This window comes from Erpetoichthys calabaricus, chromosome 3, assembly GCF_900747795.2.
Source record: "Erpetoichthys calabaricus chromosome 3, fErpCal1.3, whole genome shotgun sequence".
Lineage (NCBI taxonomy): Eukaryota > Metazoa > Chordata > Cladistia > Polypteriformes > Polypteridae > Erpetoichthys > Erpetoichthys calabaricus.
The window spans coordinates 184,328,977-184,356,187 of NC_041396.2; the positions used below are offsets into that span (position 1 = coordinate 184,328,977).

The window sequence follows — 27,211 nt, forward strand, 5'->3', positions numbered from 1 at the left end:
GATTCCCCCATTTCAGGACACCATGATATTTGGGAGCCCCATCTCTGCCTAGCCACACTAGTTCAACCCAGCATTGGAGGTGGCTATCCCGGAAGGGGTGAAGCTTCTAGAACAGATGAGGAAGTGAGGTCAGGAACATATACTAATAACCGTGCCCCCATATTGTTTTCCGAATGGTATTGACTACCTTGACTACCCTGCAAGAGCCCTGTCTCATAAGCATACATGCTTGACAAAATATGTATTATACATGTGACTGGTGGCAGTTTCACAACTTCTTAGATGGCTTTGACTGCTTATGCACATAGGCTGCAAAAGCCTCGGGTCTTAGCATTACCACAACCAGCTGGTATTACATTTCTGAATTACGGTAGCTATTCTAAACATTACTCAATATTTTTAACTCAGAATTGCCTAACTCCCTTGAAATACTGCCACTGCGCTTTATGTATTATTATTTCATCCTTCAATCTGTTGTTGAAGCCCACTGTTTCCATTATTTTGTTGTGACAGGCCGATTCTGACAGCATGTAGATACAAAGTAACACCCAGCCTTGAATGAGGTGAAGAAAATTATTTTAATGATTTATCTTTTTTTTTATTTTACTCATAGATTATTACTTTATAAAATAAGAGAATTTTTATTATTCAGTTAGCTGTCATCTTCACTCTTGACAAAATCAGGTAATTAATAACACTGTCAGTAAGACTCTTGACAAACTTTTTCTACCTTTCTTTGTGAATCATAGTTTGAGCTAGTATAAAAATGCAGACAACCTGCATAGAAAAGAATGAAAGAAGAAACGAGGTCCATTACTATGGCTCTGGGGACACTTTATGCATACAATGAATAAACATGTTCCCAAGATTTCTGTTACATTAACAGCCTCACAGCTGCAGTGCCTACAGACCATTATTTTATGATTCAACATTTATTCAGTACTGTAAATTGTTATAAGAAAGACACCACAATGATCTGCTGTCCATCATGGTCATATGCATGCAACCACTATAACTTGAAACTTTAACATAGATTTTAAATCTCCATTATGGGGTACTTTGAAAAACATAATAAGAAGTTTGAACTATAGTTAACCATTGAACCTTCAAAACAAACAACCAAGCCTGTAAAGGGTACAATTTTTTCATCCACCATAAGCCTATTCAGGGTTCATTTTTAGGTACTCTACTAATACATGTAATTACATTCTATTGTTACTGCTGTTTTTTAAAGACTCACTATTACAAAAATGTTTAATAAACAAAATTGTGATAACTCTTTGAAAATTCAATTATGCTGGTACTTTCAAAACAGTTAACTGTGTCTCCAAATGAACCTAAATGTTATACTTTGTTTACATTTCCTGTCTTGTTTTGGTTCAACTTCAGGAAATTCAGTTAAAATTCCATTAATAAAAAAATACTTTTTAACATATTCCCGAAGTTTCCATCCATCCATCCTCTTCCGCTTATCCGAGGTCGGGTCGCGGGGGCAGCAGCTTGAGCAGAGATGCCCAGACTTCCCTCACCCCAGCCACTTCTAGCTCTTCCGGGAGAATCCCGAGGCCAGCCGGGAGACATAGTCCCTCCAGCGTGTCCTGGGTCTTCCCCGGGGCCTCCTCCCGGTTGGACGTGCCCGGAACGCTTCACCAGGGAGGCATCCTAATCAGATGCCCGAGCCACCTCATCTAACTCCTCTCGATGCGGAGGAGCAGCGGCTCTACTCTGAGCCCCTCCCGGATGACTGAGCTTCTCACCCTATCTTTAAGGGAGAGCCCAGACACCCTGCGGAGAAAACTCATTTCAGCCGCTTGTATTCGTGATCTCGTTCTTTCGGTCACTACCCATAGCTCATGACTATAGGTGAGGGTAGTGACATAGATCGACTGGTAAATTGAGAGCTTTGCCTTACGGCTCAGCTCCTTTTTCACCACAACAGACCGATGCAGAGCCCGCATCACTGCGGATGCCGCACCGATCCGCCTGTCGATCTCACGCTCCATTCTTCCCTCACTCATGAACCAGGACCCCGAGATACTTGAACTCCTCCACTTGGGGCAAGTTCACTGAAGTTTCACCTGGTGATATATGGAGACAAGGAACAAAAATAATCCTCCATCATGACAGATTCTACAGAAAATAAATTCCTATTGACCCTTCATTCTAGTGTAATAGATTGGCCAGTTTAGCCCAGTTGACCAACCAGCCTCTTCCTCTCCAGTTGCACAAATGGTAAACACTGACAGAGACGATGAAGGGATTAAACTGTGCAAATTCTGGAGTCCGTGCCATTGCTCCTTTATTAAATCTTGTTACATAGATGTAATAATAAATGTTGCTCGACCAAAGGCTAAAATAATGCCAAGAAGACGGAGTAAAGGAAAACATGCATCAGCATTATGTGGTATAGTGGCCAATTCTCTGGACTTTAAACCTAAACCACAAAGTTGTTGGTTCAGCTCCTACCTCAGACATCTGTGCTCCAAAAAAAAAAATTAACGTAAACCATTCTACCAAGTCTCTGTTCTTGAAAAGCAGCTTGGAATGGTGTTCACTAAAAGAAACGAGCTGTCTAAAATGAAGTTTTGTTAATGGTTGCTTGCCAACAGACAGAACTTTGTGACTTTTAAAGCACTTTCAGCAGAGGAATCTGTCAGTTAAACAGTAACACAAATCCATTATGCAATGCATAAACCATAATATATGAATCCAAAACATAAAACCCTTGTAATTAACCTGTGTGCAAGAGATTTGTTTATCCTCTGAAATGTAGGCATCTACATTTTGTGAATTTGAAGTGATCCTAATGTATGTAAAAGATGTATTTAACCATTTATAACTTTGTAAATTAGAAGGAAGCTTTTAAAAATAAACTCAAAAATTCACAGGAAGCCAATAAAGAGACTTGTGAGCAGAAGTTGTATAATATTCCCTAGTTTTCCTCAAAGTTTTTGGTGCTGCACTTTCATTTTAAAACAGACAGAGGTTGGTTTGAACATCTGTGTTGCATTAGTCAGTTGTTCCCAGTTTTACAATTTTTCTCGATTGCTTAGACACATTTCTTGAAATTAAGCTCCATTTCCCCAAACTCTAAACACAATTTCATAACTGCACACTCGACTCCCCAAACTTCCAGGTTAAAACTAAACTCTCTACTCAAAACCATGTAATCTTGTATCAAAAACAAAGGTTGCCTTCAAATATCACACAAAAGCCTTAAAAACAAATGCACTGCACTACAGCATAGCCTTACTCCATGCCCTAAATGCAATGAGCAATGTTACTTATGGTCCCCCCTCCCCTCACCTCTTTATATATTGGACACTATATGAACAATAAATGTAGACATTTTCTAAAGAACAAAATATCTGTATCAATATAAAACACACTATATAAAGAATTGAAAGAAGATGAAAATTCTGTTAAACAGCAGCATCCCTTCTCTGGTCAGGGTCAGGCCAGAGAATCTCATCAACATTATATGCAACTTGAGCCCTGGCTGGGCAGGGTGGGGGGAGATTTTGCATGTCTTATCCATCCCTGGCAAGTCTCAACTGTATTGTCCAGACAAGCTTCCTCCATAGCCTGGAGGAGGTGAACACAAATGTAGGGGTCTGAAGGTCAATAGACCCTCTACCACCATGCTGAAAAAAACTACTCTATAGCGAAAGGAGAGTGTGCAGGCAGAAAAATGTTGCTAAATCTGGAGTAGTTGGTGAACCAGAGCAGCCCGGTGGAAACTGACATTGTTCCAAATTACAGCATAGCATGGCTGCTCTGGTTATGTTGGCACCCTCTGGTTGAGTTGGTATACATGGTCTAAGAAACCATTGAGGAAAGCCAGTAGAAGCATGGTGCCATATGGACTAAAGATGACATGTTGATGGAGGACATTCATGATGGCCCGTTAGCTAATTATGTCAACCCCTTCAGTGAGGTTTAGGCTTGCCTTATCAATAGAGATGAGTTCATGAGGAGTGTGTCTTGCTTCTATTTCAAAGATTCTCTACAAGAGAGAAGAGTATTCAAAAGGAGGCCATAAATACAATTTGTTCTACACTATATAGTGCTGAATTTGCTATAATACATACAGTAACTACGCTCAAATACATCATTCACACAGTATGAAGACATCATCACGCCTGCACATATCCAGGCATTTCCTTTTGAAAGAAACTTGATTGGCCTGTTTCTTTGTCAACCTGTTCTTTTGAATAATGGGTTTGATTTGTAGAAATGCTGATGATATCAATCCCTCTGAAAATTTCTTGGTCCTCCATAACACTGTTGTGTCTCCCTCAAGCGAATCGTGTTGTTGGCTATAACCATATTAATCATTGCTTCCTGTTGCTCTTCAGAAAATAGGGTGCTTCTGCCTCCATCAGGTGGTCATCCCTCAGTTCTGGAAAACAAAACATTGCAAGTACTAACTGTAAAACCATACATTTTTCAATAAGAACATACAGTAACTATGTTAAATGGTGCAGTAATTCAGTGCATTTCAGACAGCATTACAGTCCAACACAGTAAACAGCTACGTTAAGTACTGTAACTCCAAAGTTACAGTACAGAGTCGTATTATAGAAGGTACTGTGAAGAGGCTTAGGTTTGGTTACACTCTAACCAGCTTCTGCCATCAATATCCCATGCACAAGGACATGGTCAACAAGAGTGGCACAAGTATCATTTGAAACCCATCTTATTCTTTCTCATCCTCTTCCCCTCCTGTGTCCTCTTCCTCTTTCTTCCAGTGGTGGTTGATCCACTGTTCCAAAACAAGTGAACTGACCCATGTCCCTTTTATCTATCTGTCCTAAGGCTGTGACTGGTGTGTGAACAATTTTGACGCATGGTGTTTGTACCTGGGGAATTGTGTGCTAAATGTGTTCCAGCTGTGCTAACTTGAGTTAATGATATTTAAGGCAGTGTTTTCTAAATGAGCACATAGTGAGGCCAGTGATACATGAAGGCATTTGTGTGTAGATTTTTGCACAAAAAGTGAAATGAATCTAAATCATGTGCCTAAATAAGGGAATAGTGTTTATAGTTTTGAGAAATAAGTTTGTGTTTTGATAGATGGCAGTACGGTTTGGGATTTTTAGTTAAGTTTGTTAATAATGTGTAAGCAATCAAGAAAAACTGTAATGCATGTATTCATCTGTATCCTGTACAACAAGTTTTATGTTATTAAAAAGGTGATGGAGCATATTTTAGATCACAATTGTTAGAAAAATGTTTTCTGTTGACATTAAAATCTTTCTAGGACAGTTAACAAATTTGAGGTCTGTATGCTTTGAATTTAAAATGTGTTTCTTTGCATTTCTCTTGTAAAAAATTAATTTAATACCTCTCATATCAGCATGTGGGTGAGGTACAGCTAGACAGTTTTCAAATGAGCATTTTTCATAATTTTTATAAGCTATACATAGTTGTAAAGTGCCTATTATAGCTCTTAACAATTTTATGAAAATGTTTCTAAGTTAGTAATTTTAAGCAACTTTCAAAATACTTGGATTTTATGAAGCTGCACCACCAACGCTTATTGCTTTATGTGGCATATTATACTGGTATTCTTTTGAAGGGAGGAATAAATGGTTTCTTGATGGGAGGAGAAAAAGCTTACCACCAAATGGTAGCACATGTGCAGCTCTAAAAACTGTTTTCATGTGGTTGTGCAGAATGCTATAAGGGCTATTGTGGCAGATGAAAAAAAAAACAGTTGTGCTGCAAGCCAAATGCACTTTACATTTTTGAGGACACTGTTTTTGAGTAGCAGTCTGACAATGCAGCCATTTGGAGAAATGATTATAAATTATATTTTAGGATTGATATTCATAATTTTAATATTATGTGGTCAATGGAATTTCACAAAAAACACACATTTATCTAATTTTGCTATCAGCCACTGTGTATTACATTATATGTGTGGACAGCAATGTTGCCAAGCAGCAACTTTCACAAGAGGTGAGTCCACATCCCAGGTAGAAATTTTCTGGTTGAGTGTAAAAAAGCCTAAAGAGACAGATAATTAGGAAAGCCTAAAGAGACAGATAATCAGGTTATTGGTAAAAAATTAGGCACACCAGAATTACATTGTTCACGGTTCTTAAGAGAGGTGTACTGAGAACCTTTAGAGGATGCTAGGCTACACCCCCCCCCCAAAACACTGAGTGGCAGCAAGAAATATTGGAGGTCTGCTGTTTAGTTGGGGAAAAAAGTAACACTGGATAACCTGAGTGTGTTAGCCATTAAGAAATTATCTGAGCTGTGGAACAGCTACAAGGCAAATCTACTTAACTTACATTCTCGACTTCAGAAGTGAGGACATAAACATTAGATAAGATTTAAACAGTTGGCCCATTTGGAAAGATAAGGGAGCAAAAGTGGAAGGTGAGTTAATGTGTAAAAGAGGAGAAAAGTACCCCATCTACAATACTTCGTACTTGGTAAAGTAAGTCTGTCAAGAAGCACTTATATCTCAATATATACTTTATTCCCTCTTCTCCTCTACTGTATTCTTTAACAAAATGCCTTTGATTTATACTGCATAATACTATTTCAGGTTTTACGGTCATTGAAAGGCAACACAATATGCCAGTATACAATACATGTGTGATGTTCACTCACTGAACATAAACCTAAACTCAAAGGATATTATGTCATCACATGCCTTTGTCTGGGCTGTCATTTTTCTTTTGCTTTCTTTGACCCAAGTCACCACACTATAGACGAGCTGTAAGTTAACAGTACCCTTTTGTAGAAAACTTTTATTCTGTTGCAAAAAAAACCTTTTTTAAATTATTGTCTCCCTTATTTTGGTTGTGCTTTTAATGATTATGAGGAGGTCAACCCATCATGATCAGTCCACCCCAATCCTCAGCCTCCAGTTTGTCACGGAGAATTCACAGGTCAGCTAGGGAATATATCCTTTGTTTACCCCTGGGTGGTGAATTAGTATGCACTGTGTGGTACATGTTCTATAGGAGGAAATCAGGCTCATCATAACTACATGCTCAAACCACATGAACTGGCCTTTCATAATCCAGAAAAGCAACATTTCTACACCTGAAGTCCTCACATTGTCATGGAGCACAGACCCAGCAACCCTGTGAGGGAACTTAATTATGGCCACTTGTACTTGCAGCGCCATTTGCTAGGTCACTATCCAGAACTTGTGACTAAAGGTGAGAAATTAGACAAAATAGATTTTATATTGAAAAGCTTTGGAATTGGCTACCACTTGTGACATGGTGCGTCACAAGGTGACTTAAAGGTTGTTAATTTATTGATTGCTTTTAATTTTTTGCACTTAACTTGGCCACAACTTTTTGTGGGTTGCATGTCTAGTTCTGCTATTGCAGATGCTAATTATGTTCAGTGCAGCGATTAAGTAACAGCCTGGAGCCACCAATTTAAATGGAGGGGGGTTAAGTACAGGAAGGGTGTAGAACAGGAAAGATCATTTGTTAGGAGGAGGACATTTGAATTAGTATTCTTTGATGAGATCAGGGCATGCAGCAATGGCACTGTTGCGTGATTTTTAAGGGAGAATGGAGGGAGACAACAAACAGTAGAAACTTTGCACAGAGGTAAAGGGATCCAATGTGTGTTGATATCCAAATAAGGGCAAGGTGTCCAGAGGAAGCAGCAGTGATCATGGGAGGTGGCAGCTCCCAAGCTGCAGCAACTGTGAGCGTACAGTTTGTGTATGCTATGACTTGTGGAGTTGACAGACTAGGAATTTAGCAGGCTGCGCTAAAGGGGATCTAATGAAATCTCTGGACAAGGGGAATACATCTTGGATTTAAAATGTTTTATTTGCACCTGAAGGACACTGTGATTTTACAGATCTGATTTAAATTAAAATTTATTTAATGGATTATGTATTTTGGGACATGCACTGTTTTTGGTTGAATACAATAAATTTTGACTTTTAATCTAGTCTGTTTCCTTCCTTCCTTCCTTCCTACTGGTCTATCCTCATGTCAATGAACTACTAGAACTACTGACCGAATAAAGGACAATGCCATGGGCTGTTGGCCAGGGGCATCATATTGCTTTCCTGTCCCAGTCTGGCTGTGGCTGCAGTGATTGGTCTATTTCATGGTCACCTATGTGGAATATCTTTGTTTTGCATTTCAGCCAGAATGTCAGAAATATGAAGAGATATGTTCAGTTTGTAAACTCGTGAAGGAATACACAAACCAACCTTAATTTTTCTCTGTATCTGTTTCATATGTAGCAATAAGACTGTTTCTAAACAAATACCCAACCATGCTTGCTGCAGTAACAGAAGAATATGGTTTATTTATAACTTATAATAACCTATAACCAGAAGTACATACATTAGTTTATTCGCTTGGAGGATCCTGATAATGAAGTAATGACTACATTTAAATAGTTAACATTTTCATTGCTTGTTAGCTTTTAATGATAGTGCACACCATCATTAAAACAGTTAATCAAACTAGCCAATGAAAACTGAAATAATTTCAAAGCAGTAAAAAATTCTAGGTGAGATGTTATTCTATTTAACTAACTAATGAAGTTTTGTGTCTCCATTAAACTTGATATAATGCTTTTAGAAATTTGCACTCCCACATAAAAGTGTACACAAACACTGGGTGGGAGTAATTCACAATTTAATTACAAGGGTCAGCTGATGCAATATATTTATGTGTGTCCTAGACTTTACCACAACTGTTCTTAATGAGATTTAAAACTTATGGTAAGGCTACAAATTATATTTGTTTTTTTGGTTTACAGGATTTGGATAATGGGCTGTGTGCAATGCAAGGATAAAGAAGCAGCAAAACTTAATGATGACAGAGACACCAGTATAACTCAGAGTACTGGTTACCGCTATGGGGCTGACCTCACTCCACAGCATTACCCGAATTTTGGTGTTACTGCAATTCCAAATTTTAATAATTTCCACACACCTGGAGGTCAGGGCATGGCTGTATTTGGTGGGGTGAATTCATCATCTCACACTGGAACTTTGCGGTCACGTGGTGGTACAGGTAAGACAGATCGGTTTTAATTACTTATTAAAGGATTCTGGGTTAAAGTGTATGACTTCAGTTTGTAAAATGTTTTAATATGCTACTAATCAGGGATGGGCATAAGAGTGGTTCAAGTTTTAGGTGTAGTTTCCCCACAACAAAAGACTCTTTCATCTCTCTTAACTTGCTAAAAAACAGTTCTTCTCCAGGGATTTTTGTGTGTTAACATATCTATAGCTCAACAATTGCCTAACCTTAAATATGATAGGAATTTTTTTAACGCTGTATGAAATGGCATAGAAGTGGCACACTCTGGGCCTGGAGCATCATTGTGTCTTTAGTTTTCATTGAAATGACTTTTGTTATCACACTATTTATAAGTAATTTCATTCCCCATGCTTTACTCATTCCCCATACCATACCCCAGTTAAGGTATGCAGGATACTAAAAAAAGCATAAGGGGAGAAGAATAAAATTTGGGACATCCCAACAGCAGCCAGCTTGACCATTCAGCTAAGAATGTGTTCAGTTTAGTTGAAGAACCTTGCAATTAGGAGGTCTGTTCTCAGTCAACTAAGTAGATAACTTATCTTTATCTTTTCCTTAGTCATTTCCATTCAGCTTAGAAAATTATAAGGGTCAAAACAACTCCTACAATATATTTGGTATTAATTTTCCAGTTCATACATTCATTTAAAGCTGAGTATATACTGTAACTGGTACTGGTGCTGGTGCTGGTGACCAGTTTATCATATGATTTTAAAGATTTTCGAATTCTGAACAGGGAGGGATCTGAAATCTACTGGCTCTTGTGCCTAACAGGACATTGGGTCCTGGCACCATTCAGGACCAATCTACAGAAACTGTTATGTAACTATGTACGGATGTTTATTTGTATTTATTGGACATCAAACACAGTCTAATAAAATTATACTGGAACAAATAACAGCCTAACCAGTTTAGTCTAAGTTATTTTTTTGGACATTGTCTTGCTTTCTATATTATCCTTTCCCAGCTAAAAGCACAGAGCTGCAAAAAGAACTCCTCACTGACACCTTCCCTCCCCCAGGGTACTCGAGATACATCAGTATGTGTGTTGCTGACCCTTCTTAATTAAACCGGAAGAGTAGGCAGAATATGAAAGCAAGGATAATGTCTGTAAGATGTGATCCCCTTTAAGTTGTGCACATTTTGAGATTACCATATTTGGTGTCTGACATCTTTTAAAGCTGCCTGTTGTGTAAGCAATTTGCACAGTGTTTCTTTGCTATAACATACAGTGCATCCGGAAAGTATTCACAGCACATCACTTTTCCACATTTTGTTATGTTACAGCCTTATTCCAAAATGGATTAAATTCATTTTTTTTTCCTCAGAATTCTACACACAACACCCCATAATGACAACGTGAAAAATATTTACTTGAGTTTTTTTGCAAATTTATTAAAAATAAAAAAATTGAGAAAGCACATTTACATAAGTATTCACAGCCTTTGCCATGAAGCTTAAAATTGAGCTCAGGTGCATCCTGTTTCCCCTGATCATCCTTGAGATGTTTCTGCAGCTTAATTGGAGTCCACCTGTGGTAAATTCAGTTGATTGGACGTGATTTGGAAAGGCACACACCTGTCTATATAAGGTCCCACAGTTGACAGTTCATGTCAGAGCACAAACCAAGCATGAAGTCAAAGGAATTGTCTGTAGACCTCTGAGATAGGATTGTCTCAAGGCACAAATCTGGGGAAGGTTACAGAAAAATTTCTGCTGCTTTGAAGGTCCCAATGAGCACAGTGGCCTCCATCATCCATAAGTGGAAGAAGTTCAAAACCACCAGAAATCTTCCTAGAGCTGGCCGGCCATCTAAATTGAGCGATCAGGGGAGAAGGGCCTTAGTCAGGGAGGTGACCAAGAACCCGATGGTCACTCTGTCAGAGCTCCAGAGGTCCTCTGTGGAGAGAGGAGAACCTTCCAGAAGGACAACCATCTCTGCAGCAATCCACCAATCAAGCCTGTATGGTAGAGTGGCCAGATGGAAGCCACTCCTTAGTAAAAGGCACATGGCAGCCCACCTGGAGTTTGCCAGAAGGCACCTGAAGGACTCTCAGACCATGAGAAAGAAAATTCTCTGGTCTGATGAGACAAAGATTGAACTCTTTGGTGTGAATGCCAGGCGTCACGTTTGGAGGATCCAGGCACCGCTCATCACCAGGCCAATGCTCAATCATGCTGTGGGGATGTTTTTCAGCGGCAGGAACTGGGAGACTAATCAGGATAAAGGGAAAGATAACTGCAGCAATGTATAGAGACTTCCTGGATGAAAACCTGCTCCAGAGCGCTCTTGACCTCAGACTGGGGCGACGGTTCATCTTTCAGTAGGACAACGACCCTAAGCACACAGCCAAGATATCAAAGGAGTGGCTTCAGGACAACTCTGTGATTGTCCTTGAGTGGCCCAGCCAGAGCCCAGACTTGAATCCGATTGAAAAATCTCTGGAGAGATCTTAAAATGGCTGTGCACCGACGCTTCCCATCCAACCTGATGGAGCTTGAGAGTTGCTGCAAAGAGGAATGGGCGAAACTGGCCAAGGATAGGTGTGCCAAGCTTGTGGCATCATATTCAAAAAGACTTGAGGCTGTAATTGCTGCCAAAGGTGCATCGACAAAGTATTGAGCAAAGGCTGTGAATACTTATGTACATGTGATTTCTCAGTTTTTTTTTATTTTTAATAAATTTGTAAAAATCTCAAGTAAACTTTTTTCACGTTGTCATTATGGGGTGTTGTATGTAGAATTCTGAGGGGAAAAAAATGAATTAATTTTGGAATAAGGCTGTAACATAACAAAATGTGGAAAAAGTGATGCGCTGTGAATACTTTCTGGATGCACTGTATATGGCTAGATCACATTCACAGAAAGAAACAGTTAACTTATAACAATCCCGATTTGGTTATTTCTGTAAAGTATATGTATTGGAGATTGGAAATGAGAAGTAAATGCAGTTCTGATGTGTAGTATACCTGCAATCACAGCACATGAAGCACAGTGAAAATTGATGGGAAGCTTGTTTATAATAGGTTTTCATTATGATCAAATGTAATCCATGGAGACATTTGAACAGCCTGTCCTTCATAACATATAAATAACATTAAACAAGTGAATTCAGAAATAACAGTGCTGCATGTGGACATGGTATAGGGATTCAGAAAAATGGGCAAATTTTAGCCGGCCTGCCAATGTACTGACCTGCATTTTGTTGTACTGAACACATAACTACTATATGGTGTTATGCAAATGAAATTTGTAAAAATCAGTGCCATTTACTGAATGTCTGAATTTTTTAATTCAAAAATTTCAATCACTGATTTATCTGAAAAATCAATTTTTAACCCGATTTTTTTCTAATTCAGAGCCACTGAAAGCAGGTGTATATTTCTGCAGTGTTAAGTGCAGCCCAAAAACTGGCCCTATAGATGGGTTATCGGCCCTTCACACTACACTTTTAAATATAGCAACATTTCTCTTGTCCCTAGTCCAACAGAGTTGTTGATTAACTTAGCATGCTTTTTCAAGGTATGTTGACAGAAAAGAAAAAAAAATTTTGTTCACACAAGCAACCTGGATAACAAACTCATCACTGGAATTGAGTTTCTTCCATCTTGTCACCTTGTCTCTGATTTACATTAACTATAACAAGAATATTATAATCGCTGTCATCCATTTTATAATATATTTTTACACATACACTCATTTTATACATATAAATAAAATTAAGTTTGTGCAATATGTTAGGGCAATATGTTAAAATGTAAGGACATATTTTTATGAAATTGTTGGGCCATTTCTGATATTGCATACAGTAGCTTAGAACATTGACCCCTTCACTATAATAATACACAATAGAGAAAAGAAACCCGCTAGAGAATTTGATTCATAGATTCCTACCTACCCATCCATCCATCCATCCATTTAAATGGCTGAAGTGTGAAATATTGTATGCAAAGGCAAAGGAGAGCTGCTATGTGTTGGCTAGAAACATGATGACCAATAATATGATAAAGCAGTTTAATTTGTCTAAAATGGTGAAACAGGACATGACTTCAGAGTTAAAATTCTCTAATTAAAATTCACGTAAGGTCTCCATTTTAACATGTTAGGGCTCATTTATACTTCACGCTCAGATCGCGTACGTGCCCGCATCATGGCCGTCATGCGTTCTGAGCGTTCATTTGATGCGCCCTCTGAGCAGGTCCTCGGAAATTAACGCGACGCGTTCACAAGTTGCAGTACCAGCAAAAATTTGCGGGACGCAGTGTGCCAAAAGTTGGAATGTGACGTCAGAGTCTCTGTTTACCATCTACATGTGACAGAAAGCTGCTTTGCGGATCCTACAAGATCGGTGTGCGCGCTTCGATATTTGATAAATGGTTCGATGTGGTGAAGCAAAATGCCGACATACAAATGTATTCATGGTGCTTTTATATTCAAGCATTGCATATTCCCGATCGTAATGACACGATGCGTTTTAAAATTCTCACATACCGTCTTCTGTGCTATCATTTTTCTAGAGCTTTCTGTGCTCCTGACAGCAGCGAATCGCCAGCAATAGAGCTCCACACTGAGCACATTAAATGTATGATATTTCAACTCTCTGCACATTTAGAATCCTTAGATTTATACTTGATATCACTTTCATCATGAAAAGCGTTAATGTATGTATATTACATTTTACAGATAAATTGGTAATTTCGTTTAAATAATGAATAATGTTAATAATTACACACATGGGGTGACACAGTGGCAGAGCATTAGCGCTGCTGTCTTGCAGGGAGTCACGTCGCTGATATTCCCTGCCTGGAGTTTACACGTTTTCCTGCTGGGTTTCCTCAGTGTGCTCCAGTTTCCTTCCAAAGATAAGCAGATTTGGGGATTTGGTGCCGCTAAAATGACGCTAGTGTATGTGTGTGCTTGTGTTCACCTTGCGATGAGCCGAGGCATCGTCCAGGGATTGTTTCTCACTCGTGCCCAATACTTGCTGGAATGGACACATCCCTGGATTTAATCAATAAACATCCTTTTCAGAGATATTGCGGTAAGGTGTCATCGGAATTTAATGGGTGTTCTAGGCAATTCACAACACAGAGAAGCCGAACATGTTCTCACCATGATAATTTCTCGCACTGCCACCTGGCGGATTCCTCCAGATTTACGTAAAGTACGCGCGCAAGTATAAACACTTCAACGCTTGTGTAGCAGGAGCATCTGCTGCAGCATGCGTCGCGTTGCGTGAAGTATAACTCCGGCCTAAGGAATAAAGGGAATCATGATTCCTTCACAAAATACCCACTGATGTTTTCTAGTTACCCATTTCAGCTTAGACACTTAGATGAGTTCATTGGCAATGTCTATTTTCCATCCATCCATTATCCAACCCGCTACATCCTAACTTCTATGTCACGGGGGTCTGTTGGAGCCAATCCCAGCCAACACAGGGCGCAAGGCAGGGAACAAACCCCAGGCAGGACGCCAGCCCACCGCAGAATGTCTATTTTGACATACTGTAACTATTAGTAAAATGCAGAGTCAGACTTTCAGAATTACAGGCATGGTGCGACTCCCATGCTGTTTTTGCATTATGTGACATGTTCAAGAGTGAGCAGCAGCAAGTAAATGTTTATGTGCTCCCCAGTATAACTACATAATACAGTATGTACTTTATCAATTAGTTCACAACCCTGCATTACCTGATACATAGCACAAGTTCCACAATTTAAGAACATAATATAAGTAATTTAACAAATGAGAGAAGACCATTAAGTTCATCAAGCTTGTTTATTTAGCTAACTAGGGGGCTACACCCCCTGCTCGCTTCGCTCGCCAACCCCTATGTTTGGTTTTCTGGATACACACTTATAAGATTTTTTTTTTCTTTGAATTGTTGCTATTTCATTAGTTTTACTTTTATTTCAGAACTTTGTTAAAAACAATATTTAGAATCTTTCGAGTCCCAACATGGTAAATCTTTTAAATGAGGTCCGTGAGACCTGTGTTTAATGACTTTGTACCATAATTCAGGATAGGTTTCAGCACAGACAAAACGGTCCACATCATCAGCAGTTAATCATTTTTATTTGCAAAGTAACCAATAAATGCATGTGAGGTAAACCCCGTTTTTGAAATACTCTTACTTAAACTTCAAAGCCTTACAATATTTACGTATATTCGATCTCCATTCCTCACTTTGTCCTGCTTTTTTTTCAATTACACCTGGTCTGTGGTGATTATTTTCCCTTTTTTCGAGTAATATTTTGCATTTGTTTGTGCTACTGCCATCTTTACTTTCTTTTTTTTGATACTTTCTAATTTTCCTGCTTTCATATTCTTTAACTCTCTCTGCTTTTGTATTGCTCTGTTTTTCTGAGCCTTTCGATTTCCACTGCTTTCATAATCTCTAACCTGCTCTGCATGTGTATAGCACCATCGTTTTTGAACGTCTTTTATGAAGTTCTACTTTGTCTTTTACCCTTTGTCTTTTAATTCTGAGCCTGATTAGATGTGCTTTTTTTTCAATTCCACTTGTTCCGGTCTGATTATTACTTATTTTCTGAATTTGCACCTAGATTATTCTTTTTCTTTTTTGCATTTTTTTCTCTCCCAACGCTTTTGAGTCTCTTCTCCGCACTGCTTTCTTCTTTGCTTAGTTGTTGACGTTTCATTTATAACGTATTGTCCTTGTACGCTTTATATGCGCTGAGAGCCCTGGATCTGTGTGTGCTCAAATCCTTTACACGACTGAGTGTTTTGCTGCCCATGGTTTTATTTGATATTGGTTGTAAGTAGGACGTGTCTTGCAAGAATCTCATGTTCCAAATAACAACACAGTCATTTATGCATTGTATTCAATTCCTGAACAGCACATCCAGTATATTATGTAGAATTCATTTTCTGACAAACTGATGCTGCCTTAAAGACCAAAGGAAGCACAACATACTATTGGATAGGTGTATCTAAAAAAAACTTTCAGTCCAGTTTATACTCACTCTTATATACAGTGATATATTTTCATTTTTGTTTACATGTTCACATTATTATTTTGTCTGTTATGTCTGCGTGGGTTTCCTCCAGGTGCTCCGGTTTCTTCTCACAGTCCAAAGATATGCAGGTTAGGTGGATTGGCGATTCTAAATTGTCCCTAGTGTGTGCTTGGTGTGTGTGTGTGTGTGTATGTGTGTGTGCGCACCCGGCGGTGGGCTGGCGCCCTGCCTGGGGTTTGTTCCCTGCCTTGCGCCCTGTGTTGGCTGGGATTGGCTCCAGCACACCCCCGTGACCCTGTAGATAGGATATAGCGGGTTGGATAATGGATGGATGGATGGAAAATTGAATACTGTACAAGTAACCAATAAAACACATTTAATTTACAATCTCTTTTTTCGGGTTGGATAATGGATGGATGGATGGAAAATTGAATACTTACAAGTAACCAATAAAACACATTTAATTTACAATCTCTTTTTTGAATTTGTGTATACCATGTTACATATCTGATATAGTTTGGCTAACCATGTGAAATACTCTCTGGAGTTCTTGCCATATACTAGAAATATAATTATTGCAGCAGAATTTAGATTAGGCATACAGTATATATACTGCATTAGCATGGGTAAGGGGCTATATAAATAGAATGTATTATTATTGCTTTACTGTTGTAGCTAACTTTACAAAAATTATTACTGAAAAGCTACCACAATTAACTGTATACTGTGTCTGACATAATAAATAAAAAGCTGCAACAAGACTCGGTAGTGGTTTGGACAAGGTATCTCTGAAGACTGAACAACTGTTAGTACAATCCAAGGAAATCAAGTCCTACATAGGAAATAGTGATCTTCTTTTTAAGACAACTGCTGATTTTGTTTTCAGTTTCATCAGTAGCAACTGGTGATTGATCTGTGCAGCCAGCTGCTCCATCATTTTATACTGTAAGAAAGGCCTCAGTCATTATCCTTAGTTATTTTGTTTTAATAAAGTAAAAGTCCTGAGTAAGTTATACTTTTTTGTAATTTACAGTACAAGTATTTATGAAATTATTATGCATTTATAGAATATGCAGTCTCATTACATCATTATGGTACAATAGTTAGAACATAAATCATCTCATTGTTTACTTCCAGGGGTAACTCTGTTTGTAGCACTTTATGACTATGATGCCAGAACAGAAGATGACCTTAGCTTTAGGAAAGGGGAGAAATTTCAAATACTAAATAGCACGTAAGTATGTCAGTAACTTTTTCACTGTAAATTATATCAATGACTAATTTTATGATCCTTTTATGTGTTCTTTTTTATTGGTTTTGTTTTCAGTAAAGTCTGTATACAAGTCAGTACCCTTTTTAAAGCCAGGTGTTTGTAGCCTAACTAGTCTAGTGGTTCAAGAATTGAGCAAGGATCTGTAAGGTCATAAATGTATATCCTAATGTTTACTTACTGACTCAGAGCAGAATGTTTAATAACCATAAGCATTAGTAACATGTAACTAAAGCTGAGTTACACAAAGTCCTTTGGGTGCAGTGAACATCGCAAGTAGCATTATTTATGTGTTGATTTGTTTATTTATTAATTTATTTATGACATGTTCATGTTTTCTTCATCTCTCATCCATCAAAATAATTCTGTTGTCCTCTTTTTCTGCCTATACAGTATGTATTAACTAACAGCAGCTTTCCTGTGTCATTTTCCAGAGATGACAACCTTTCTCTTTTGAGTTATACTGATGATTTTTTTTACATATATCTATATAAGTAGTTTCTCTTGTTGAAAAAAAAAACCTGAATGTCCATAACATAACAAATTTCATGGTTCTTAAATATCAAATGTTGAATGCACGGAGTCTTCACATACAGAATCACTGTTGGGGTAATTGATGAGCTGGCCATCTGTTTTATAGTTTCTTTCTAAAACAGGTAGGATTTAGTTTGTGACCTCATTGATGTGGAGGCTGGGAGTCAAGCCAGTCTTACACAAAGTACTAGTTCCAGATTGTATTTGCCCTCCGACAGTAGCGTAAACCCCACATAATGATGATGATTAGATTATTTAATTTCTGGAGAGTGAAAGTATTTCTTAAATGCTATTTCTCCTCTATAGAAATTTGAAATGTAAAGAAGTTGAAGAGGACTGTATTTGTCCAGTGCACTAGTACTCTGTTTGCACATATAAGTATTCATGCCAATATAAACACAAATGTTTATAATACTACCCTGTGTTTAGTATGAAATTAAAACATTTTATAACAGCAGCACACATAATCCCTTGGAAGAACAGCCTCAAAAATGAAGTATATTGTGCATGCTGCAAGTGCAAGTATGCATATATATATATATATATAATATAAAACATGCTTTTTTTTTTCTTTTTGGGAAATGGATGCCATTTTTTATTTTTCTAGATGTAGTGATTGTTTTTGTCCTTTTTTTTATATCGGACTAGAGTTTAGGGTTTATTGATGAAATTGATAATAATATAAAACACTACATGAGGATTGTTCATCATTAAAGCAGAAAATTGAAGATATTTTGCATTTTTTACATTGTTTGCACATCAATTTTCTTTCAAGCTCAGGGCATTTGTTCCTGTTCATCATTCATTCATTCATTTACCACCACTTATCAGAAGCTGGGTCATGGGGCAACAGTCTTAGCACTGAGGCCAATATGTCCTTTTCCCCACCCTCCTTCCCCCTTTTTAAAAATGGAGATCACCATCATCCTCGTCCGCCACTCCAGAGGCACAGCTCCCAACATTGAAAAGGTGTATCATCCATGACAGCCCAACAATGTCCAGAGCCTTAAGGCCTTAATTATTTTTGCATGGATCTCATCCACCCCCAGGGCCTTAATTATTTTTGCATGGATCTCATCCACCCCCAGGGCCTTGCACTACAGAGTTGCTTAACTACCTCTGTGTCATCTCTCAGTGAAATGAGCATTGATCCTCCATCAGCTTCTGGCTCTGTCTCCTCCACAGAGGGTGTGTCCATTAGGTTTCCCTTTCTGCCTTCCCTTTCTGACTTTGCCTGATGGTTTGCCAGAACCTCTTTGAGCCCAATCAATACTCTCGGTCCATGGTCCCTCAGAACTCCTCCCACACCCAGGTTTTTGCTTTCCCTGAAAGACAGTGCCACAACCCTTTTGGCCTGTCTGTATCTCTCTGCTGCTTTGAGAGTCTCCTTTTTCAGCCTGATTGCATCCCTAACCTTTAGTCCTAGGGTTGCTACCTCAAGAGGCACTGATGACTTTCAGGCCACAGCACTTTGCAGTCATTTCCATAATGGAGGCTTTGAACAAATCCCATTCGGACTCTGTCCCCAGCCTCCCCCAGGATGCAGGAAAAGCTCTTTTAGAGATTGGTGTTGAATGTCTTCTGTACATGGGCCTTCTCCAGACGTTCCTAGTCCACCCTCACTAGTCACTTAGGTTTGCCAGGTCTGTCAAGGCTCCTTCCCCACCATCTGACCCAACTCACCACCAGGTGGTGATCAGTTGACAGCTCTGTCACTCACCTCACCCAAGTGTCCAAAACATATGGCCACAAATCTGATGAAACGATGAATGAAATCAATCATAAATCTTTGGCCTAAGGTACTTTGGTACCAAGAACGATGGGGGCTTCTGCTCCAGATAACATAGCTCCCACTTTCACAGAGGAACTCAAACCTCTCTTCCATGATAGGGTGGTGACAGCAGTTTCAAGACCGCTAATTTTATTCCTTACCCCGCATTTATGAAATTTCTGGTTTTACACACAGTCTCCACTAGTAAGAGCTCTACTGATTGACCATTCTCTTGTAATGGGAGACCCCACACACTTCAGGGATGCCTTTTTTGCATTGTACCTTAATGAAAAAAAATAATTCAAGTGTTTTTGTTCTCATTAAATTTAGAAGCCATTTTAACACATAAGAATAACTGTAATGGATTGGCAAAGGCTATAGTGTGCCAATAACATCCAGGAGCAAAAAAAATAGCCATTTGGTCATTGTGTTTGTGAATTTTACAGTTTCAAAAGAATTGCCACTTTATTATGTATGCCTATATGTCACTGACTGCTCCAAGGATGTATTCTTCTAATGTTTGAATGTGGTGACAGGGCAACTCTAACATCTCCTGTCAGTGGGTGGTACAGGAATCATGAAAATTAAATGTCTTTTTTTTTTTTCCTTTTCAGAACACAGTCTCATGTTTTATTTTTATTTTTCAACAAGCAATGCTTTAGTTCATTGTTGTTTTTTCTTTTTACTGGTTATATGCAAACATTTTAAATACTATGACAGGCTCCTCAAGTTCTAGGCAACCTTCAAGTGAGCCACTCATTTTATCTGTATTATACTTTGTTTGAACACTTAAACAAATTTACAGTAAATGACAGCATCATACAGTATGTGTAGACATAGACATTTAAAGGAGGTAGGCAAGTTTCCACCTGAGAGTTTGTGTGTGTGTCAGCACTTGCCAATCTCAATAAAAATATTCCAATCTAAAGATATGCAAGGTTTCTATTTCACTATAAAAGAACAGTAATCATTCTGAGTTTTTCACTCAGAGCAGTATCACAGATACAGGGTGGTCCAGATCTAATTATGCAATTATTGCATTGCATAAAAAGTTGCATAGTTAGATCTGGACCACCCTATATATTTAGAATGGAAAGAATTTTTCGGAGTTTAGTAAGTTAATTAATGCCTACAGATTTTTTTTTTCTTTTTTTATTGCTGACTGTGCAGAAACTTTCAAAATGAATAATGCAAACCTTAATGCTCATATTTAGATTCATTTACGGTGGAAAAAGTGAATACACTTTCTCTGAAAAAATTAAAGGAATTTGTTTATAGTTTTAAATAGCTAGTAGTTTGGAAATGTATGCATGCATATTATCTGGTTTTTGAAATTCCCACTTCTCTTCCTAGTGAAGGTGACTGGTGGGAGGCTCGATCTCTGAACACAGGTGGAACCGGATATATTCCCAGCAATTATGTTGCTCCAGTGGACTCTATCCAGGCTGAAGAGTAAGATTTGATTTACTATGCCTCTTGCTCCTTACAAGTTATAAAATATCTACATACATAGCAATTTGTGCATGTTATTCAACACAAAGTTGTTTTTTTTAATAATTGTCAACTCTGCAGAATAAGGAGATAATCATTTCTTACATTTCTTCACTGTTTTCATTTTTTTGCTAGTTAAGTTTCCTCGAGTTATCAAATGGTTGAAATCCTTCATGTAGTATTTTCTATAATACACTGTTGGAATTTGTTGCCTCTGTGAATTGGAGGTAAAAGTAATTTGTAATATAAAGCAGTAGATTTACAGATCACATTTATTAAAGTATGTTTTTGTCTGGGTCCCCAAGATGCTTTTATTATCATTAAGTTCACATGCTGTCACTAGGATGGGAGCATACACTTGATAACCACATATTTATGCGAAAGTGGCATGAAGCCGCAACCACGAACAAGATCAGGTGGTGCTCAGCCTTAGTAGTGGATTAAACATTTTACAGAGTGATGAGTCTAAAAGAAATATCTGCAAAATGTAAATGGATGCCTTACTTCTTTATACCTTATCATTTTTAATCATAAGTAAGATAGAATAAATCTACCACATATAGTAGTATTCCTTTTGCCTTATATACTTGACTTTTCAAATGACAAACTTTCTGCTAAAAGGGACATGTTTTTTTCTCTTCAAGATTTAATCGTTAGGTATATGAAGGTCAATGAATGTGTTTTAAATTGGATATTTTTGTAGGTATAAATCCAGCATTCATACTTCAAATTCTGTAAGTAATTCTATGGAAAGGACTAAAAAAATAGTTATTTCTAAATGATTATCACTAATAATTTTTTCTATGCTGAATTTTCATTGGGTTGCAATGATTAATAAATGTATTAATATCTAATTAATAAAAATCAAAATCAGATGGCATTGATTGTAACACCTAAGCCAATGTTGAAAGCAATCCAACATCTATAAAATGGTAATTCTTTGTACATTTCTTCAGGCACTCTGCTACAATGACAGATTAAGATCTTTCTTCAAATTTAACTGAAAGAATTATAAAAAAAAAATGTTTACAAATTGTGTTATATATCATTGTTTTGTGCTTCATGTATTTACAACAAATGAGGAATGTTGGTTTCAGTGTGGTGAATCGATGTATTCGAAAATATTCACTATTGTGTATTAATTTAATTCAGGTGGTATTTCGGCAAACTAGGAAGAAAGGATGCAGAAAGACAGTTACTGTCTAATGGGAACCTCAGAGGTACCTTTCTCATCCGAGAAAGTGAAACCACCAAAGGTAATAAATTAAACATCATCCTACAAGAGTTGCAGATAATGCATCTCTCTAGAATGTATTCTAATTAAAGCAGTTATTTCACAGAAACATAACTTTGTGGGCCAGGAACATTTGCATTTTTAGAATAATTTGTTTACTGCAGAAGTTTTTGTAGTTGTGTCAGTAAACACGGTTTAATGGCTTGAAAAATAAGAATTATGAATATATATAAAACATAGTAAAATGCCTAATTTCATTAATCAGTTCCTTTAAAAAAACATTGATCTTGACCCTGAACTACATTGTTCCCATACCTAAACCCTGTCGGGGTGCTTTAAGTTATCTTTCAGCTTTGTATGCAGTCCTTGTACAATTACAAAATTCATTAATTTAATTTGATGATCCTTGTCAGTATCCCAGAGCTCTGCAAGCCCCTGATGGCAGTGAAGAAGAGCTATGTACTATCTGTATGCTGAACTGTGGCAGGAAAAAAGAATATTTTGCACCCATTCACATTGCTGATAAGTGAAAGTAGATATTGTTACATGAATTCAGCTCCTCTGTGACCTAGCTCAAGATAATCATGTTCAGAAAATGGATAGAAAGATGTATGGAATTTGGCAAGTGTATACTATCAGTTAAAACTATTGGTTGTTATTTGTTATACAGTAATCCCTCGCTATATCGCGCTTCGCCTTTCGCGTCTTCACTCCATCGCGGATTTTATATGTAAGCATATTTAAATATATTTCGCGGATTTTTTGCTGGTTTGCGGATTTCTGCGGACAATGGGTCTTTTTAATTTCTGGTACATGCTTCCTCAGTTGGTTTGCCCAGTTGATTTCATACAAGGGCCGCTATTGGCAGATGGCTGAGAAGCTACCTAACTTACTTTTCTCTCTCTCTCTCTCTTGCGCTGACTTTCTCTGATCCTGACGTAGGGGGATTGAGCAGGGGGGCTGTTCGCACACCTAGATGATACGGACACTCATCTAAAAATGCTTAAAGATTATCTTCACGTTGCTACCTTCTGTGCAGCTGCTTCCTGAAGCGACATGCTGCACGGTGCTTCGCATACTTAAAAGTTCGAAGGGCACGTATTGATTTTTGATTGAAAAACAAACTCTGTCTCTCTCTCTGTCTTTGTCTGCTCCTGACGGAGGGGGTGTGAGCTGCCGCCTTCAACAGCTTTGTGCCGCGGTGCTTCGCATACTTAAAAGCCAAACAGCCCTATTGATTTGTTTGCTTTTCTCTATCTCTCTGACATGCTCTGCTCCTGACGCGCACCCCTTTGAAGAGGAAGATATGTTTGCATTCTTTTAATTGTGAGACAGAACTGTCATCTCTGTCTTGTCATGGAGCACAGTTTAAACTTTTGAAAAAGAGACAAATGTTTGTTTGCAGTGTTTGAATAACGTTCCTGTCTCTCTACAACCTCCTGTGTTTCTGCGCAAATCTGTGACCCAAGCATGACAATATAAAAATAACCATATAAACATATGGGGCCTCATGTATAACGCCGTGCGTAGAACTCACACTATAACATGGCGTAAGCACAAAAGCGGGATTGTGCGTACGCACAGAAAAATCCAGATGCAGGAATCTGTGCGCACGCATACTTTCACGTTCTTCTACTACATAAATCCCGATTTGCGTGAAAAGTAACGCATGTGCACGCGCCTTCTGTCCCGCCCCAACTCCTCCCAGAATTACGCCTCTTTGAATATGCAAATCAATATAAATAGCCTTCTGTGAAAAGACAATGGGAAAAGCACGGGAGAAAATATAAGAATTTCAGCGAATACCAAGTGGAGGCAAAGGAAAAACGTTCTATTTGTTGGTTTAAACAGTGGTATAATCAACAAAAGGAAGCTCACCGAGTGACAGAGTGTCGGAGAAACTCGAAGGCTCAACTTCACAAAGTCGCACAGTGCCCGAAATAAAAAAGAAATCACATATCAAAGTCGCCGTGAAAAAGCGAGTCGTAGCCCACCGTCTGAGTGTCATATGAAAGCTTATTAGGGTACAGACAAAAAAAAGGCACACTGTGGGGAAAAAAGCACGAAATGTCAACTTTAATCTCGAAATTTCCACTTTAATCACGTAGTTTATTTTGCCATTAAAGTAGAACATCATAAATTTCATCTTAAAATCGTTTAATTTACTAGTTTCTCAAATCCCATTGTAACTAAAGTGCCATGTTAAATGCTTTGTTCTGTATTTGATCTTCTATGTGCTCTATGTGTATGAATCACTACCTGCTTTTTAAACGGGCTTTCTCTTTCTCCGACAGGACACATAATCCATACGTGATATCTTTTTCATGATGATAGGAATGAAAGCATGTTATTAAACATGGGAACACGGTGGCGCAGTGCTTGTTCATGTCTCACGCAAGAGGCTTGCTGCGCCATGCGCAACCTTCAATGAAATAATTTATCACAGCAGTACTGTCTCTTTCAAATGTACTAACCTCCAATTCCTGTCTTTACTTTTCTTTCTCCAAAAACTCAATCGCCACACAATAAGCTATGTAATAGACGTGAAGCCATCTGTAAGCTTAGAACTTCGATTCTTCAAAACTTTTAAGGAACATTGAAATATCTTAGTAGTACGTGTTTAATTATTATATCCGTCTATCTTTCCAGTGTCGCGTCAGCACCAGGAAGAATACAGCGCAAGGCAGGAACAATTACTGAACTAGCTAGCGCTGCGGCACCGTGTCCTCACATGTTTAATTATTAACAATACAGATTATTTAAATGAAGTTAAAGTTTTATCTGTATAATATAATCAACATGTTTTGCTGCATTTCGTCTTAGAAATGAATACCGTCATCACATGTAAATACGCGCTTTATAAAGTTGCGCAGGTTGTGCAATATTATAACTGTAGTGCAAGTTTACAGTGGGGTAATTGTACTTATAAGTACAAACAGTTCTACAAGGAGCACTTGATGGACTGATTTATTGCGTTTAGAGTTCTTGGGATGAAACTGTTTCTAAACCGCGAAGTCCGTACAGGGACTAAAGCGTTTGCTGTGGCTCAGGCAGCATTTGCTTCATGCTGTGTACCGATAATTCTCTTTACAATCAGCTGCTGCTGCGATTTCCCACTCAGATACAGTGATATAAATACTCCGAGTGGTGCAGTGAGAGTAATGTGGAAAAAGATGATCTGCTGTGGCAACCCTTAACGGGATCAGCTGAAAGAAGATGCAGTGAGAGTTACAACGCTAAAGCAGTTATGGTATTTGGAATACTATGGCTATTCCCTGGACCATTATGTTGCTACAGGTTAATTACAATCAGATGCATTACACTAATAAACAATATGCAGTTAATTTCAGTGTATTTATAAAGCCGCGCCAGGAATGTGGATCTAAGAAAGAAAGGGTGATCACACAGGAACAGTAGCACTGCTTTGACGCTGGGTGCCGCCAGTCTGCAAAACCAGGCGGATAAATTGCGTACGCCAAGGAATGAGTTACCGTGGAAATGTGCGTGGCTTTACGCCAAGTTTAGGTTTTATACATTGCGATTTGAGCGTGGAAAGGTTCGTACGCAACATTTCTGTGCGTACGCACCGTTTATACATGAGGCCCATGGTTTCTACTTCGCGGATTTTCTTATTTTGCGGGTGGCTCTGGAATGCAACCCCCGCGATGGAGGAGAGATTACTGTATTCATTTGTCATTTCTGATCTTTCTCAACAGGTGCATTTTCCCTATCAATACGTGACTGGGATGACATCAAAGGTGATCATGTTAAACATTATAAAATCCGAAAGTTAGATAGTGGTGGGTATTACATAACAACCCGTGCCCAATTTGATACACTCCAACAACTCGTTCAGCATTATTCAGGTAAGAAGGAGCTTCTTCCAGTAGTGGCCCTTTTTAGAAAAGTCTTGTTTTAAAGTGATTTTGTTTAATTGGTATCGCATGTTTAAGCAGGCTTGCATCAGTGTAGATTTTTTATTAGATTCTAGTATTTTAGTATTAATCACTTCAACAACAAAAATACATCTGAAATTAAAAAATAAATGTACACCAACTTGCAATGTTAGGCTAGCTGTGTCACTGAGAGTACTGTAAGTTTATAATAGTTTTCATTTTTGTACAAAGGTTATATATAGACTATATATAAATGACTAAATATGAATCTTTGAAAATGCAATATAAAATGCATTATTTTGTTCCGTCATGTAGTATTTTTAATATGCTGTAAAAGGTTCAGAACACTCTGTATATCATCAAAATTTACAGGCCTTATACATTAATTTCTCTTTAAAATGTATGACAAGAACACCTTGTATTTTGCAAAATAAATGTCACATTAACTTAAAATATTAAAAATACACTTCTGTTTTATAAATTTAAAATTTTGATTATCTTTTGAAAGAAATCCTAATGACAGAGGCTAATCTTTGCTTCTGATTGATTGTAATGTTTTGAAAATACTGTATCATGCATTTTTTTACATTAATATAGTTTGTATTAATAGTATGGTTGGTATTAATATAGTTTCACTGTATCGGGCTACACTCGTTCTGGATTGAATAATTAGTTATATGGATATTATGCTGCTTTCAGTGTGCTCTTCAGATCTCAAAAATGTATGAATGCTGCTTAAAATGTAGCACCCTGAAATTCTACTGATTTTAAAATATACAACATGCATATGTGGTTCACAAATTCACTACAGTTAAACATACATCTTAAAGTGCTACATTTTAACATGTTTCATAGCTAAAGCTTGCATAAAACTATGAAATCAGTACCATAATGTATATTATAAGGATGCTAAGTGCTGCTTTTTTGTGTTATTTCCTGCTTAATGTAATGAATTTGAATAAAAGGGACTTATAATTAA

The 27,211-nt window shown here is 37.9% G+C and overlaps 1 protein-coding gene across 6 annotated transcripts in view; it reads left to right on the forward strand.

The window, feature by feature from the left end:
- The window catches only part of fynb (FYN proto-oncogene, Src family tyrosine kinase b), a 250,779-nt gene that overhangs the window by 189,017 nt on the left and 34,551 nt on the right, over positions 1-27,211 (forward strand). For all 6 annotated transcript variants that reach the window (XM_028797588.2, XM_028797589.2, XM_051925244.1 and 3 more), the window contains 5 exons: positions 8,767-9,023; positions 17,174-17,270; positions 20,965-21,063; positions 22,255-22,358; positions 26,053-26,202. In XM_028797588.2, the coding sequence (XP_028653421.1) occupies positions 8,777-9,023; positions 17,174-17,270; positions 20,965-21,063; positions 22,255-22,358; positions 26,053-26,202 (697 nt within the window). In that variant the 5' untranslated portion in view covers positions 8,767-8,776. The remainder of the gene's footprint in view (positions 1-8,766; positions 9,024-17,173; positions 17,271-20,964; positions 21,064-22,254; positions 22,359-26,052; positions 26,203-27,211) is intronic.